Source organism: Gekko japonicus, unplaced genomic scaffold (assembly GCF_001447785.1).
Source record: "Gekko japonicus isolate JY-2015 unplaced genomic scaffold, Gekko_japonicus_V1.1 scaffold250, whole genome shotgun sequence".
NCBI classification, from domain to species: Eukaryota; Metazoa; Chordata; class Lepidosauria; order Squamata; family Gekkonidae; genus Gekko; species Gekko japonicus.
In genome coordinates, this window is record NW_015167538.1 from 51,042 (window position 1) to 68,743 (window position 17,702).

Sequence of the window (17,702 nt, forward strand, 5' to 3'; positions counted from 1 at the left end):
AAATGAATGATCAGAAGGAACTGAAAGACCTAGCAAAACCTGGAAGCAGAAAGTGAAATAGCGGAGCAAAATAACAGAGTCCAACAGCTCCTTAAATACTAACCAAATTTATTCCTGCCTAAGCGTTCTTTGAGTCAGAGATCACTTCATCAAATGCAACAGAGCGCACATCCATTAGGTAGATGCACCTGATGAAAGGAGCTCTGACTCATGAAAGCTTATGATGGAATAAAGTCTGTAAGACTTTAAAGGTGCCACTGGATTCTTCTTTCATTTTCTTACTACTGACTTAACAGGGCTACTTGAAAGTCATTTTGTATATTACTGGCACCTAAGCACTATCACTGCAGGGGGGAAATAGAAGCAACCTAGCTAAACTGTATACACTCTATAGACTAACAACTTTTCAAGCAAGGAGCCACAGGGGAAAGAAACTGCTGGGAGAGAAAAAAATCTCACCAAGAAGCAGAGGTCATTTCGGGGGGGAACGCGGGGGAATGCAGTTCCCCCGGGTGAGGTACAGGGGGGCGGGGCACATGACGAAGCCCCGCCCCCTGCTTCCGGCCCTCATTCAGCCAGGAGGAGGCAGGAGAAGAGGGAGGGTAAGTTGCTTCCTCCCTGCCTCTCCCCACCCCTGCCTGCCTGCCTGGGGCCAGGGGGGGTCTTCGTGGGGCTTCCTTGCACTCCCGCCGGCCTTGCAGGTCCACCGCCGGGCCCCTCATGGGGCTCGGCAGTGGAGCTGCAAGGCTGGCGGTGGCCAGGACCGTTGGGAGTGGGGTGTGTGGCCTTATGACACACTTCCGGTGATGTCAGGGAGTGTGGCATATGCTAATGAGTTATGCTAATGAGTTCCCCTAGCTCTTTTTCTACGAAATGACCCCTGCCAAGAAGGTTCCCAATCGATGGTACAGCAGTGGCAGTGGCAGCGGAAAGGGCATGCTGAGGCCAAGCTGTGACTGGGGTGGGGGGAGACCTGGCACCAAAAATCTAGTTCCAGAAGTTTCCAAATCCTAGCTCTGCAGAGACAAAAATCCCACCCATGTGAAGCACAGAGACCACAAAGGAGGATTTCTGAGGTCCCAATCAGACAGGTTTTTAGATCCTCGCCAAGTACAAGTGCCTGGCGGATTTAAAGGTCATGACCAGACAGCAACATCTGGGAAATGTGCCTGTTCCGTGAGCATCCCGTTTCGCCGCACTTCAGAGCCGTACTTAAAAGATACTAGTTAAAATCTGGAGTTTCCGCTTCCTGATGGGCCAATTGCGGACTTGCCCCCGTCTGATCATTCCAGTGTGCAATCCTCCCGTCGGGATGGTTTGATGTCAGACTATCCCAAGCGGGCACCATTTAAAAAAATTCTTCGCAATATGCGCATAAACGTGTAAACACGCGACAGTCGCAGAGCTCTGCTGAAACGTTCCGGACAATTTCATGTTTCTAAATGGACCGTGAATTTTATGAACTGCATTAATTAAAAACGTACCTAGAGAGAGGTACCACTGGCGGTGCTTTAATCATTCAACTGCACATGTGCAGAAAAGCAAGTACACATTGAGGCGCAGATGCGCATGCGCAAACAGAATTTTTTTTAAAAAAAAAAAACCCCGACCGCACGACTCCTTCAGGTGGATGCCATCTAGACAATCCACCACAGAGTACTTGCGCGGTAAGGGGAGCTGTCTGGTCGTGCAATGCCGGATTTAAAAGATCGGGATCGAATTAGAGCCGGGCCAGTTGTGGTATTAGTTGCCCGTCTGAACACACCCTAATACCACCAAGTTCTACCTCGGAAACCAGACCAAGTAATCCGAAACTGCAAAATCCAGGGAGAAGTCCAGTGCAGGAGGATTTTGGAGGCACCACTAAAAGAGGAACAACATGGCCATTAATAAACAGAGCGCCATGGCAGTTGGCTCCCCCTCTGGAACAATGGGCCTACTGAAAGTGTCAGCAAGTTGTTTGCCAGCAGGGGATGTGCTAGCCAGTGTTCACTTCACTGAGTGTTTCACACGCACCCCGCCAAGGAAATGTGCCGTAAAAGGGCTCTTTTTGTAGCAGGGACTCCTTTGCATATTAGGTGACACACCCCTAATGTAGCCAGTCCTCCAGGAGCTTACAGTAGCCCCTGTAAGAAGAGCTTTGTAAGCTCTTGGAGGATTGGCTGCATTAGGGGTGTGTCACCTAACATGCAAGGGAGTTCCTCCTTCAAAAAGAGCCCTGCGTAAAAGTGTTTCAAGTTGGCTGGATCATACTTGGCTTGGCGAAGACCTACAGCAAGGGTCTCCAACATGGTGCCCATGGGCGGCATAGCGCCCACTGACACCTTTTCTGGCACCCAGCAAGTGTTTTTAGGAAATGGGCAGGGCCAGGTAGAGCTTCGGCCCAGCAAGGCTTTTGATTAGCTATTGAAGATTTGACCGGCTCTGCAGATTTTTTAAAATGTTGCTTTGGAATCAGCTGCCGCCACAGTACAGGGGTTTTCATTGTGTGGCTGAAGGAGAGCTGTGGCAATCGTGTCTGGCTCTGCCTCCCGTGGCAACCATTTTTTGAGGAGAAGAAGAAGAGAAGAAGATATTGGATCTATACCCCGCCCTTCACTACCCAAAGGTGTCTCAGAGCGGCTTACAGTCTCCTTTTCCCTCCCCTCCCCACAACAGACACCTTGTGAGGTAGGTGGGGCTCAGAGAGCTCTTTTGAGGACTGCTCTTGAGAGAACAGCTCTGAAAGAACTTGTAACTGACCCAAGGTCACACCAGCAGCTGCACGTGGAGGAGCAGGGAATCAAACCTGGTTTTCCCAGATTAGAGTCTGCACTCCTAACCACTACACCAGGCTGGCTCCCTGACCTACGGTCTCACAATGTCTTACTATCTTCCTGTCACTGAAACAGTTGATGGCCTGATGATTCCTAAACTGGAACATCAAAAAGGTGGGCTACCTGAGTGCGCCTCCATCCCCAAATTCTCATGTGTCAGCTCTTTCCCCTGTCTGCACTGCCATCTCGGCCACCTGAACCCAGACTGCCGCAGGCCCTCTGGGTCGGAGCTCTGCACCATTTCAGTGTCCTGTACAGTGCCAAGCCTGCACCCGCAAACCAGCACGGAGGAGTCCCAAGAGGAGGCGGCTCCGGCAGGGAAGAGGTTAAACGCCTCCCTCTGTCGAAAGGAAGGAAGGAAGGAAGGAAGAGAGGAAGTCTGATGAGCAAAGTGCAGAGCCGGAATGATCTTACTCATGCCTGCCGCTGCCTTTGATCTGGGCGTCCTTGGAGAGAGAGAGCGTGTGCAAGCAGGTACCTGCCAGGATTGCTCCAGCGGGGCTCGCAATTACAGAGCCTGCCTCAAGCTGGGTTCAGAGGTCAGAGCCAGAGTTTCCCAGCTGTAAGATCAAAGGCGGCAAAGCTCTCTGAGCCTCTGGGGCTGCCCTCAGAGGAGCGCCGCCGCCACCATTGCAAAAGGAGAGGGCTCCAGCTTGCCGTCAAGATGTGGGCCTTGGCCTCAGAGCCTGGCCATCTCTCCGCCAGTTTCTGAGAATCCCACACAAGGAGAGTCAAACGCTCCTCCGCTGCCCTGAATATCTCCACTCCCCGTTTTCCCCATTTGATCTATCTTTAAAAAAGGGGCAGAGAGTGGCAGATTCGTTCTAAAGAGATTGCAAAAGGGAACTGGTTAAGATCCTGCATACCGCAGCCCTTCGAGGCTCATCTCCAACAACGCCGGCTTGCAATACCTTAGAGCTCAGCTATCTGGTAACGGGTGGCCAACTCTGGCCTGGGAAATTCCTGGAGATTTGGAGGCGGTGCCTCTGAAGGGGGAAACTGGAGGACCAATTGCCTCTAGAATCTCTGGTATACCATTGAGTCTGTCCTCTGAAGCAACCATTTGCCGCAGGGGAACGGATCTCTGGTCTGGAGATCAGGAGTAATTCTGGAAGAGCTCCAGGCCCCACCTGGAGGTTGGTAACCTTACTGGTAATGTTAGCTGCTCAGAGGCCGGCCACGCTAGTTCTGCAGTTCACACGACTTTGCGAAACCAGTTGCTCACAAGCCTGACCACCCCCCTTTGAATCAAAAGGCACGTGAACACGCAGCCGAACAGGAGACGCTGCTTTGGGCCACCACCCAAACGTTGGGTGTCATGATGCAGGGCAATCAGTTTCATGAAGGATCTGAGCTCCATTGCAAAATGAAAGGTAATTAGCACTCTCCTTTGATCTGACAAACCCGACTCTTCCACCCGGCCGAGAAGAAACAAGCCACCCTCCAAAGAAGCAGAAGAGCACCCCTGCGGCGGATGCTTACTCATGTCTGAGTTGGATTTTCTGGCAAGGAACCCTTCGAAGCCAGCAGGCCCAATGTTCCCGCAAAGGAAGCCTGTTCAGGGCCTCCCGCAAGGACTTCTTGGAGGAAGCGAGTCCCTCTTCAGCAAGGCGATCCCAGGACTCTCCCAACGATTTGGTGAAACTCTGTTCCCGGCCACCAGGGCATAGCCCGACACAAACACATCTTCCAATAGGTCAATTTCAAATCCAAATGATTGAGAATTTGACCGGGATATTTTCCAAAATGGGAGGCAGGGGATTTGGCCCCAGAGCTTCACACACATACCTTATTGGCCAGTGACAGACAAGGGTGGAGATCCCGGTCGGGACGTTCCAGTTTGACGATGGAGACAAACCCTGGGACGGTGTGCTCGTCTTCGCTGGTGTTGCACAGAGACAGGGGGTGGAACTGGGGAGAGAAAGGAAGAGCTCAGCTCAGAGAGGCATCTGCATTAAAATACACACTGAAGGAAACCAAATTTGCAGTCTCGTGGGGCTGTTGCTGTGGCTTTGTCGGTTTTTGATCAAACACTTCTTCGGACCGGATGGTACAACAACATGGATTATTTGTTCAGAAGGGTCTGCGTCTAAGCCACGCCACTGTAAATGCAAGCTTAATAAAATGTTGGAAACTATCATACTCCAGGCCGGTTCCAGGTTTTTTTTGGGGGGGGGGCCTGGGCAGAGCGTTCCCAGGATTCCTCCATCTTCTGCCTATCACCAACTTCCCTGTCCGTGCCTTCATTCCCCCCCACCTGCATGCCTCCCACTTGCCTGTGTCTTCTTCCATTACCTGCTCACAAAGCGGTCCCACCACCCATGCTCACGGCTGCCTGCAGCCCTTTCCCTAGTGGCCCTGGGCAGTGCTTGCAACAGGGTGCACAAGTAGTGCAGCGCTAATAAGTGATTATGCCGGGGACATCAGCAGCAGTGGGCCCTGCTAGAGCCTGTGGGCCCTGGAAGCTGCCCCATCTTACGGCATGCTGACAGCGGCCCCCTGATCACTTTGGATCCGGACCCCGGTCCATCTCACAGTACAAGAACCCGTGGGCACTCCATGAAATTGCTGCGCTGTTTAGTTATGAGTTAGAATGGATAAAAGGAAGTACTTCTTCACCCGAAGAGTGATTAACACATGGAATTCACTGCACACAGGAGGTGGCAGCGGCTACAAGCATGGACAGCTTCAAGAGGGAATTAGATAAACATCTGGAGCAGAGGTCCATCAGTGGCTATTAGCCACTAGGTATAGACAGCAAAGAAGACAAAGGTCAAAGAAGATGGGGACGGCAAAGGATGAGATGGTTAGACAGTGTCATAGATGCAACGAACATGAAATTGAGTGAACTTCAGAGGACAGCAGAAGACAGGAGGGCCTGGCGGGAGCTGGTCCATGGGGTCGCGAAGAGTCGGACTTGACTGTGCAACTGAACAACAACATAGATAGGAACTCTCAGTCTGGGGCAAGGGATGCTCTGTATTCTTGGTGCTTGGGGGGGACCAGTGGGAGGGGGCTTCTTGTGTCCTGGCCCCACTGCTGGACCTCCTGATGGCACCTGGTGTTTTTGGCCACGGTGTGACAGAGTGTTGGGACAAGATGGGCCATTGGCCTGATCCAACATTGGCTTCTCTTATGTTCTTAGCTTAGCATTTGGGCAATCAGGAGTGGGCAGGTAAATGCTAGAGAGACCTTCAATAGGGTTGCCAGCCTCAGCATGGGGGCTGGAGTTTTCATGGGATTACAGCCGAGCTGCAGTCTACAGAGAGCAGTTCCCCTGCAGGAAACGGCAGCGTTGGAGGGTGGACTCTATGGCATCACATATCCGCAGAGCTCCCACCCATCTCTAAACCCTCCAGGCTCTGAACTCTGAACCTTCAGGCTCCACTCCCAAATCTCCAGGAATTTCCCAATGTGGAGTTGGCAAGCTTGCCTCCAAAGGTCAGGGTGGGCCTACTTATTTTACGAGCAGCTTGGCCAGCAACTGTGTGATTAAGCGTTGGTATGGAAAAGGGATCTCTTTTGCCTGCTAATATCTTCTCTGGAGACCTTGCTGTGGCTTATCTGACTGTTTAAGGCAGAGATGTCGAACTCATTTATTACGAGGGCTGGATCTGACATAAATGTCACTTTGCCCGGCTGGGCCATGTGTGCCATAAAACGTAATGTCAGGTACCAGAGATATAAACTGTATAAAGGACAGCAGCTGGTAAACTCCAAGTTGGGCTGGGGTATGTGTGCGAAGGAAAGCAGACCAGAGAGCCAGCGGAGCAGCACTAGGCAGACCCTCCCACACTGCTTGACTGCTACAGATGAGGTTGTTCCGCCATGCTGAAGCCACAATCTGAGTGGCTCTGCCCACTCCCCCCCCAAGCAGTCTCCTGTTCCCTCCCTTGCATTAGTTGCTCACAGGCTGCATAAGAGCCCTGGACAGGCCAGTTCCGGCCCCTGGGCCTTATGTTTGACACCCCTGGTGGGTGGCAAACCGAAACAGGGCAACCTCTGTTGTGGCACCTTGACTCAGAAATGGCCTGCCTTCAACGGGTGTCTTAATGCCTAGCTTGTAAAGCATCACGCACCTTTTCTTATTTTCCCAAGCATTCTGTTTAGTTTTTCTTTTCAGTGCTCCGTCTTTTAAGTCTGCTGATATTTCATTATTTTTTAAAAAACACATTATTCCTTGGAGTGTTTTTGTTTTAATTTTCCGCTGTGCTTTCATGGTCCAAAACGCTGTTCTAAGAGGAAACAATGCAGCCTGTGGCGGTTAATCTTTTCTACTGGTTCTTATCTGCTTATTTTTTTTTTTTTAAGGTGATTGTATGCTTTTTCAATTCTTGTTGAGAGCTGCCTTTTTAACAAAGAATGCTGATCACACAGCCAGTGTTTTAAATAAAGTACAAAACCGAGTGAAGGCAAAGTAGAAGAGACCAAAAGATTAGGCGTCTCCAGCATAAAGAGGACAGTGAACAGGTTTGGGATAGGGCAAGGGAAAAGATAGAGCTCTCACAGAGAATTCCCCGGTGCTGGAGTTCCTTCCCGGCAAATGCATTTTTTGTGATTGGACTGCCTGGCCCATTTTGCATCATCTTAAATCGGCCTGGCAAATGAAGTCCTTCAAACCTTTGCTTGTCCACAGCATCTCTGCCCTATCCTGGCTCCTCACATGTGCACCGAATAAGATTGTCAGCTCTGGGTCGGGAAATAGATGGAGATTTTTTTTGGGGGGGGAGAGTCTACAGCGGGCAGGGTTTGCGGAGGGGAGAGACTTCAGTGGGGGTACAATGCCACAGAGTCCACCTTCCAAAGTGGACATTTTCTCCAGGTGGACTGATCTCGGTCACCTGGAGATCAGTTGCAATCCCAGGAGAGCTCCGGACCAGTGTTCCCTCTCAGCTGAGTTACTGTGAGCTAGCTCACAGTTTTTTAGCCTCTGGCCCACAGATTTTTGTCTTCGCTCAGGAAGGAGGGCTCCAGAGCGAACTAACTCATGCAGCAGCCAAATCGCTCGCTCACAACTTTAATGCCAGGAGCTCACCAAGTCGAATTTTTGCTCAGAGGACTCCATAGCTTAGAAGGAGCCTTGCTCCGGTCACCACCTGGAAGTTCGCAGCCCTCACACTGAAAGCCTGGAAAGATAAAGATGGTTTACTGTCTTCCAGTTTACAAAAGCAACCAGGCAAGCAGCTATTTGCAAGCACCAGGGTTGGTTCCAGGTTCCAGGGGCCCCGGGCAAAGAGTGCCCAGGGGCTTTCTGTACTGCTCTGACCCCCACCGGGACCTCCACTCCTGCTTTGCTTCCAGCCCACCCACTGACTGTATGTCCTTTCCCCAGTGTGCTGGGTGGTGTGTGCAGACAGAATAGGGTTGCCAGCCTCCAGGGGGTGGCTGGAGATCTGGGATCAGAACTAATCTCCAGGCAACAGAAATAAACTCATGGAAGGTTGACTCTATGGCATTGTACCCCATTAAAGTCCCTCCCCTCCCCAAACCCCACCTTCCTCAGGCTCCACCCCCAAAACATGACGAAGCCCCGCCCCCTGCTTCCGGCCGCCCCACTTCCGGCCCTCATTCAGCCAGGAGGAGGCAGGAGAAGAGGGAGGGTAAGTTGCTTTCTCCCCGCCTCTCCCCACCCCTACCTGCCTGGGGCCAGGGAGGGCCTTGGCAGGGCTTCCTCGCACTCCTGCCGGCCTTGCAGGTCCACCGCCGGGCCCCTGATGTCAAGGGGTGTGGCATATGCTAATGAGTTATGCTAATAAGTTCCCCTAACTCTTTTTCTACAAAACGACCCCTGTTAGGGAGGGGAGGGACTTCAGTGGGGTCTAATGCCATAGAGTCCACCTTCCACAGCTGCCATTTTCTCCAGGTGAACTGATCACTGTCGCCTGGAGATCAGTTGTTATCCCAGGAGATCTCCACCTGGAGGTTGAAGCCAAAAATGAGAGGAGGTTAGCAACCCTAGCCCCACTATGCACTACCTGGGTTCTGAAATTCTTGGAGCTTTGGGGGTAAAGCCTGGGGAGGGCAGGGTTTGAGGAGAAGAAGGAGTGTGGTGCCATAGATTCCACCCTCTGAAGCGGCCATTTTCTCCAACAGAATTGATTTCTTGAGTCAACAGATCCGTTGTCATTTGGGAGGTCCACAGGCCCCACCTGTAGGTTGGCAACCCGAGCCCAGTGTCAGTCCACCTGTGATACGATGGCCTTGGGATGCAGGAATGACTATTATTACATCATTCATTTATATTCCCCTGTTCTCACAAAGGCTCAGGGTGGATTGCATGTTTTTAAATGAAAATCCAAAAATGGACACAATATGAAAACTACCTCCCCCCCCCCAGACTTTACAGCTACACAAGATTCCCTTCATAAAAATTCTCCTGAGCAATTCCATTTTAAACATTCTCTCTATATATCTAATAGCCAAGGGGCCCCCTGCGTGCGGATATCTAAATCCGCACATCGGGGGCACCTAGGGGGCAAAGAGATTCTCCTGCACATTTGGGACAATCCCCAGATGTGCAGAAAAATCTAAAAAGTTGAAAAAAGTATATGGGGGCAGGAGGGGGTGGGGCAGGAGGGGGTGGCAGCTGTTAGCCACTCAGGCCTCGCTGCTGCTGCGGGGTGGGGAAGAAGAAGGCTTGGCAGGCCGAGCTCATGCCTCGGTGCCGGGGGGAGGAGGAGGGAGAAGGCTTGGTGGGCTGGCGGCTGGGAGCCACGCGGGCCTTGCCATTGGTGCGGGGGCGAAGGGGAGAAGGCTCACCTGCAGCTGCTTCCTTCTCCTCCACGTGGAGCTCCCCCCCGCGAGTATCGCTGGTTTCCCTTCTTGTGGGATTATAATAGTGAGGGAGTCTTCCTGATGGGTCCGTGACAGAGAATGTGTGGGGATGGCGCATTCTCTTGGTTTTACCCATCTACAGGGTGCTACTTTCGTGGGAGGGGTAAGGAAAATATAATTGTCTGACCTGGATAGCTCTTTGAGAGTAACTAACAAAAAGAGGGAACAACATTTGCAAGAATACGAGGCACAGCCCTCCCCCGCAGAAATTCTAAGAAGGGTGCGTGTTTTTTACAGACAGGAAACTGAGGATGGGAAAATAACAAAGTCTGAGTCCAGTGGCACCTTTAAGACCAACAAAGCTTTATTTAAGGTGTAAACTTTTGTACGCACGCACACTTCGTCAGACACAATGTGCGTGCACATGAAAGCTTACACCTTGAATAAAACTTTGTTGGTCTTAAAGGTGCCACTGGACTCAAATTTTGTTCTGCTGCTTCAGACCAACATGGCTACCCACCGGATTTGGCATCCTTCAGCCCAGATGACAAATCCTGGCCTTGGGTGTGGGGGGCCCCCAAGAACAAGCTGCTGTGTGACCATGACCAAACCGCACATGCACTGAAAAATGTCAGGAAGGTTGCAATGGGATCAAGTCTTTTGTGCCCAAGTAGATAAGACAGGATAGAAATGCTTTAAATAAATAAATGGTAAATCTACCTTCTGGCATTGGCTGTCTGACAATCTTTTTTGAAACCAGATCAAGGTAAATTTAGAGCTGCCTTTTGGATTTCCACACATGTGGAAGGAGAAGGATGACAAGCGCTTGAAGAGGCAGGAGTGGATTCACTCTATGAGGGGGAAATTTACCTCAGAAAATGTTGAAGATGTCAAGGTAGAAATAATCATAGGAGGCCAGTGTAATAGGCTTTTTGTCTAGCAACAGCATAGGCCTCTCACAATTTCTACCTCTACGCTGTCTACGTTTCATGGCTCTACCCACTCCGCTTACTATCTCCCTCATATACTTGGTATTGATGTGACTGAAAGTTGTAGTTTGGTGTTTCTGTTCTCTTCCTTGATTTTTATCTCCTTGGACGTGAAGCTAAATCAAACAAAAATCTACAACCCAACTGTACAGAGGAGAAACAGGACCTTGGTGTGGTACACCTACATTTAGAATACAACAGGCCTGGATATTTTGAGGAGGCCTTGAGGCACTGACCAACCCCATTGCTAGCTTTGATACATGGAGGCTTTTAAATCCTCTGCTATCAAGAGGGTTACATATGCAGGATTTCAAGGCCTGCTTCTAATCAAATGCACCAGAGTTCCTTACAACGGCTTCTTTGCACAACCTCCGCAGGATGATTTGGCACTGTCCCTCCACAGGATCACAGCTGGAGCATGCACACATCGAGTCAGGAGCTTTGACTGTTCTTGCAGTGGCCATAATGGGGAGGGAGCATGCCCGTGTGCACCTCCCTTGCATACAGACGCTGTGTTCGTGAAGGGGTGATCACATGGAGGCAAACAGCAGGGCCAGGGTCAAGGCTCCCTCTAAGCTGTGGAGTCCTGTGAGCAGAAATGCTACTTGGTGAGCTCCTGGCATTAAAGTTGTGAGCGAGCGATTTGGCTGCTGCATAAATTAGTTTGGTCTGGAGCCATCCTTCCTGAGCAAAGGCAAAAACTGTGTGAGCCAGAGGCTAGAAAACTGTGAGCTAGCTCACACTAACTCAGTTTAGAGGGAACACTGGTCAGGGTGCCAGGGGTCGTTTCGTAGAAAAAGAGCTAGGGGAACTCATTAGCATAACTTATTAGCATATGCCACACCCCTGACATCACCGGAAGTGTGTCATAAGGCCACACCCCCTGACATCACCGGAAGTGTGTCATAAGGCCACACACCCCGTCCCCAACGGTCCTGGCTGCCGCCGCCGGCCTTGCAGCTCCACTGCCGAGCCCCATGAGGGGCTTGGCGATAGACCTGCAAGGCTGGCGGGAGTGCAAGGAAGCCCCGCGAAGGCCCTCCCTGGCCCCAGGCAGGCAGGGGTGGGGAGAGGCAGGGAGGAAGCAACTTACCTTCCCTCTTCTCCTGCCTCCTCCTGGCTGAATGAGGGCCGGAAGCGGGGCGGCCGGAAGCGGGGGGCGGGGCTTCGTCATGTGCCCCACCCCCACACCTCACCCGGGGGAACTGCGATCCCCCCCGAAATGACCTCTGCAGGGTGCTATTGCCTGCTCTCCACAGGCTGACTGAAAATGGGGAGGGGTTTTATGTAGATGGCTTATGTGGTGGTTGCCACTAGCTTCAAAAGGGATTCAGACCCTCTCTGCCACAGTCTAGTTTCAGCACGAGTCCGCAGAGAACCACCAGCCTGTGAAACTGCTCGAATGCTAAAATGTTAACGTGTGTCTAAATCTGAGGCTCTCTTAGAGTTTGAGGAGCAGGCCAAAAGGCCCTCCTGCCTCTCCATTGTCCTCGAGGGGTTTCGACAAAATGCATTTCCACAGCTGCTAACGGGACCTCCACGTTCCGAACCGACTTTGTCTCTGAGGACCAGATGCTGAGAAAAAAAAACAAACCTCGCTTGTGGACTTCCTTCCAGAGGACTTTGGCTGGCCATTGTGGGAGAACAGACAGTGAGCAAGACAGCCTCTTGGTCAGGGCTCATGCGAGGGCCTTCATGTTTGTCCAGCACCCTCCCCTACAGGTTCCGTGTTTGAGTCCCAGCATTGAAAACCACTCCGGGGCCAACTCTATCCCATCCCCAAAAGGCTAGGCTGTGACCCTCCCCGCCAGCCACTCCAGCCTGCTTCCCTCGAGGACCTCGGCCAGGTGCAGAACAAAAGGCACCTCCCGCTTTCATTCCAGTACTACGGCACCTTTGAAGGTCAGCGCTGGCTTGTTGCTTTGTCTGGCCAAGCAGGGCCTGCCTTCTGTCCGCCCTGCCTGCAGGCCCTCAGCGCCAAGCATTGCGGCAGGAGCAGCCCTTCGCAAAGGCTGCCTTGGGAGCGGGAAGATGAAAAAAGAGTCACCCTGCTAATGTAATAGCTGATGGCCTCTCCAGTGCCGTTTGAACTGTTTACAGACTGAGTTAACGATTACAGGCAATGTGTACCTTGGCCGCCTGCCCGAAATTCTTACCCGCCCGTCAGATATTATCAAAGAAACCTTCCTTGCTCGCCTGGAGTCCTTCCAACACACCTCAGAGAGATGCCGACACCAAAGGCGGAGCCAGAGTTGGCACTCGGACTGCAGAGGCCCAAGCAAGAGTGACTCTCTCAGCCAGGGAAGGGAGTCCCATTTGGCTGGCCTGGGGGCTCCAAGTGGTTCAGGCACACTTAGAAGGAAGAGAGGATTATTTGGGATACCATTCCAAGGCCCAAAAGGGCCTCAGAGGTAGAAAGGACGGTCAGTGGAAGGAATACCAGGATGAACTTGGGTTCAAGTCCTCATTCTTTCCTGGTCCCATGAGGCCTTGAGATGATGACCACGGGCTTCGATGGCTTTCCAAGGAGGGTAGACAACTCTGTGGAGGTCAGTCCATCAGTGGTGAAAATACGACAGTTTAAATAATTCTATAGCCAATCATAAGGGGACCGGGTCTCTCACTATAGAGGAAGAGACTTCCCAGAACACCTGGGTGCCCATTACCACTCAGTAGAGCTGTCGGGGAATAATGAAGGGGAATAGGCACCGCCACGATGTCACTTCTGGTGCAAAATTGGAAGTGATTGCATAATGTTGTGACGCTCTAGGATTCCTCATCACTGTGATGTGATGATGTCATTTCTGCTTTGTGCTGCAAGTGACAGTGCTGTGTTGCCGCAACACCTGTTTCCCACCATTTGCATGTTTCCACCCTCTAAGCCTCATGCCACCCTCTAAACCTCTTACTGAAAGCTGGCAAGCCGAGTTGCGGCAAAATTAAACAGGAGTCCAGGGGCATGTTAAAGACTAACAGTGTCTATTCCAGCATAAACTTTCGTGAGTCAGAGTTCACATCGTCAGATACACATGGACGTAATGAATTTGTGTTAGTCTTTAAGGTGCCCCTGGACAGTATACCACTACATACAGGGGCCTTCATGCCTTGCTTGTTAGCTTTTCATTGGAATCTCTAGATGGAAATGGGTTGTTGGACCTTTGGTGTGCTGCAGCAGACTGCTTTATAATTATTCATAATAAGCAGGGCTATTTCTGGGCAGGAACACACAGGAACGGAGTTCCGGCTGGCTCCCGAGCTGGCCACGCCCAGCAGGAACTCATTAGCATAATAGGCCACACACAACAGCAGAAACGCATTAGGATTGGCTACATTAGGGGTGTGTGGCCTAACATGCAAAGGAGTTCCTGATACAAAAAAGCCCTGGGTTTGGACAACAAACAAGGTAAACAGAATAAGAAGCAAAAGGTGGGTGTGGCTGGATGACCACACTTCTGGTAACATGGGGCTGCGGCCTAATGTGCTAAGGAGCTGTGCTGTCAGGGGTGTGGCCTAATATGCTAATGAGTTTCAGCTATTGGGTGTGGCCTATTATGCTAACGAGTTCCTGCTGGGCTTTTTCTACAAAAAGAGCCCTGAAAGCATAATTACAATAATAAGCATTTTAAAAGCACATTACAATGTACACAAGTTTTGCATACATTGTCTCAGGAACCTAAGAGCAACCCTCTATTATTATTGTGTGTGGAGGGGTGAAGCATTCTGTACATGCTCAGAGGCACAGCTCTCTCTCTCACAAACATACCTTTTCCAGAAGCTCAGTCTAGGGATAGAAAACAAATTCCCGGCTGGTCCAAATTAAGTTCCCAGGCCATTATAAGACAGCCCATATCCCTTTGGGCAGTGTGTTGGGTCTCTTTAAGCAGCCCTCCCTTGTCCATCCCTAGCCAACCGGCATGCAATCCCCAAATCACTCGCAATGCCGCAACTGAGTCACAAGTCCAAGCATCTTCTGGGATTTGGCAGCAGGATCCTGGGATTGCCTGACTCTTGGCTTCCTTGATGACCCTCAAAAATAAAAGTCCTGGGCTGGCTCCTGAAGCCCCTGGCCCTTTTCAGGGCCCTGCTCCCCATAATAAAGGCCCTAAAATACAGAGCAAATGCAGATGGTGGCGCAGAGTGCCTGGTGCAGACAGGCAGAGATGTGTGTGTGTGTGTGGGGTTGTCTCTGGTAACATGTGCACCTTGGATCTGGGGGGTGTGTGGCTTCCCCCAGCAGGTGCGCTGAGTGGAGTTGATGGTGCTCTCGCTAGAAATCTTGGGAGTCTGCTGTTGGCAGAGGCCCCGAACCTCCTGTGCTGTGGCTGTGGGCCATTTGCTTGCTTCTTCAGCTCCTGCAGCTTGTACAGACAGGCCTGCCTTGCTCAGAGAGGGAGGAATCGGATTCTCACCCCCAGGGGCTTGCTAAGTAACTTGCCCGCACTTCAAAGGAGTCCTTTATTTTGCCTTGGTGATCACACCCTGCAAAAATTTCCCACCGACAAAAGAAATCGTTTTATAGGCAAACGGGGGATTGGAATGTCTCTCCGCAACCCTGATGAAGGAAGGAAGGCCCAGAGCACGCCCAGAAGGAGCCAGGGAATGGAGGCCTCCCCCCATCTCTGCAGTAAGAGGTGCAGGGGGCACAGAGGCTACCTTTCAGGCACACCTCTGACCCTCGAAAGCTTTGACCTGAATCCCAGATGAATTTTTTCAGTGTAGAGGGAGAGATACTCGGTTCTTTGTGGGCTTTCAGGGCTCTGCTTTATTGCATTATACATTTTGGGGACGGCTCCAGAATCCAAACCAAGCCCTAATAACTTGGTCAAGTTCAGCGCGTTCCAATTGCCAACACAGATGCCATGGTTTCTGCACATAGCAGGGGACAACAGAGACCATACCCCCTATCTTCCATAATTGTGCTCAGTGCTCCCTCTAAGCTGAGTCAGTGTGAGCTAGCTCACAGTTTTTTAGCCTCCGGCTCACACATTTTTGCCTTAGCTCAGGAAGGAGGGCTCCAGAGCAAACTAATTTACACAGCAGCCAAATCGCTCGCTCGCAACTTTAATGCCCGTAGCTCACAAAAGTAGAATTTTTACTCACAAGACTCCACAACTTAGAGGGAACATTGATTGTGCTTATTTAACAGAGATAGACCACAGTATCTGGCTTGGTATAGGTTGGTACACAGTGGAGTGTGATCCAAACAATATATCTTGGGATCCTTTGCAACAAGCACGGAGCAGTGCCAACATCAAGAGGTTGCTCCAACAAGACAGCGACCCTCTCTTTTTCTTTTTAGACCAACTGGCACCAGTGAGGCTCAAAGAAAGTAACATTTTGCTCCCTGCAAGGTAGTTATGGTTTTTGGAAGAAGACGGCTGCGATTTGGGGGAGAGGTGGTGTTGAATGATGAGGGGAACAGGGTTGGAGGGGATTTACCCATGGTTGGGAGGAGAGTTAGGGAGCTGTGAAGGAAGGATCCACATTGTGCCCAAGGGCCTCTAAAGATCAAGACTGAATGCTGGGTTGCATGCAGATAGCTGCAGCCCAACATCCTCTGGGAAAGTGGAAGGGATCCTGGATCACACCGCTGGGCGCAGCTGCTTGGCAAAGCGCCTTGGCCAGCTTCCTTCTTCAGATCTTGCTTCTTTTCATTACCCTGAGACCAGATTTGACCACACAAGCATGCAGCGATTTGCAAAAAAGCTAGAGGTTTTCTCGTTAAGGCTGTGGATTAACCATCATTTAAGTAATGACTATAATATAAAAATCCGTTTATGATCTTCCACTCTACCCCTTGCCAGTCCTCCTTACAGCAGCTCTTTTTCAGATAGGGAGCCGAGGCTACGGAGTATGGTGGAAACTGCCATCAAGTCACCGATGACACTGGCAGGGTTTTTGAGGCAAGAGACCTCCAGAGGTGGTTTTCCATGGCCTTCCTCTGCGTCGGGACCTTGGTATTCCTTGGAGGTCTCCCATCCAAATACTAGCCAGAGCCAACCAATGTTCCCTCTAAGCTGTAGAGTCTTGTGAGCAGAAATTCTACTTTGTGAGCTACCGGCATTAAAATTGTGAGCAAGTGATTTGGCTACTGCATAAATTAGTTTGCTCTGTAGCCATCCTTCCTGAGCTGAGACAAAAATGTGTGCGCCGGAGGCTAAAAAAATGTGAGCTAGCTCACACTAACTCAGCTTAGAGGGAACATTGGAGCCAACCCTGCTTAGCTTTTGAGACCTGACGAGATCAGGCTAGCCTGGTCCCAGTGTGGGGAGGTATAATTCACACACCACTTTCCCAGTAAACATCACGCACGTCTGGCCTCCCTGGCCAAAGGCACAGTAGGATTCCAGAACCCTAAGAAATGCACCATGATGCAATTGCTTGCCTGCATTATTTACGATCTGATATTTAATTGAAACAGTGGCTTTAATAAAAAAAACCCAACCAACCTATTCATGGAGAGTTACATGCAACTTGAAAGAAACACTGTTAATTCCAAATCTCCATCACACCAAATTAGTGGGGAGAGGGGAGAATGTGTCTGATTCTGCTTAGAGTGGGTGTTCAGAGACCTTGCATAGCCAAGGATCAGTCTTTCCCAGCATCCTGCTTCCAGCTGTGGCGAGGCAGATGTTCCTGGGAAAGCACAAAAGCAGGGCTTTCGCACATGAAGGTGTCTCGGACCACTGATATATCAAGTTGGTAATGTCTGGCAGTAGCTCTCCAGGGTCTCCAGGGACTTTCATGACACTTGCTGCCTGATTCTTTTCATTGGAGATGCTGAGGACTAAACCTGGGACCTTCTCATCATCAGCATCTTGAACCGCTCCAGAAGCCTGTCCTGAATTAAGTTCCATTGGGTGACCAAATTCTAGTATTCCAAGAGAAGAAGACAGAAGTTCTCCATACCTACTTTTGGCCACAGTAAGCACCATTTTAGAATCCCCACCAGTCTCTATTTAGCTTTTCCCTAGACTGAGAAGCTGCGGTGGCTCAAGTGGTTAAGACGCTGAACTGCAGGCTGTGGAAGGTCAGTAGTTCAGCAGTTCGAGACCCGGGTGCCGCATGACGGAGTGAGCTCCTATCTCTAGTTCCAGCTCCTGCCAACCTAGCAATTCGAAAG

At 50.9% G+C, this 17,702-nt stretch overlaps 1 protein-coding gene across 1 annotated transcript in view; it reads right to left on the bottom strand.

The window, feature by feature from the left end:
• LOC107112403 (tripartite motif-containing protein 7-like) overlaps positions 1–17,702 on the bottom strand; it is a gene marked incomplete at its 3' end in the record, with an annotated part of 80,761 nt that overhangs the window by 50,520 nt on the left and 12,539 nt on the right. The window contains exon 2 of the mRNA XM_015413532.1: positions 4,605–4,727. Within this exon, the coding sequence (XP_015269018.1) occupies positions 4,605–4,727 (123 nt within the window). The remainder of the gene's footprint in view (positions 1–4,604; positions 4,728–17,702) is intronic.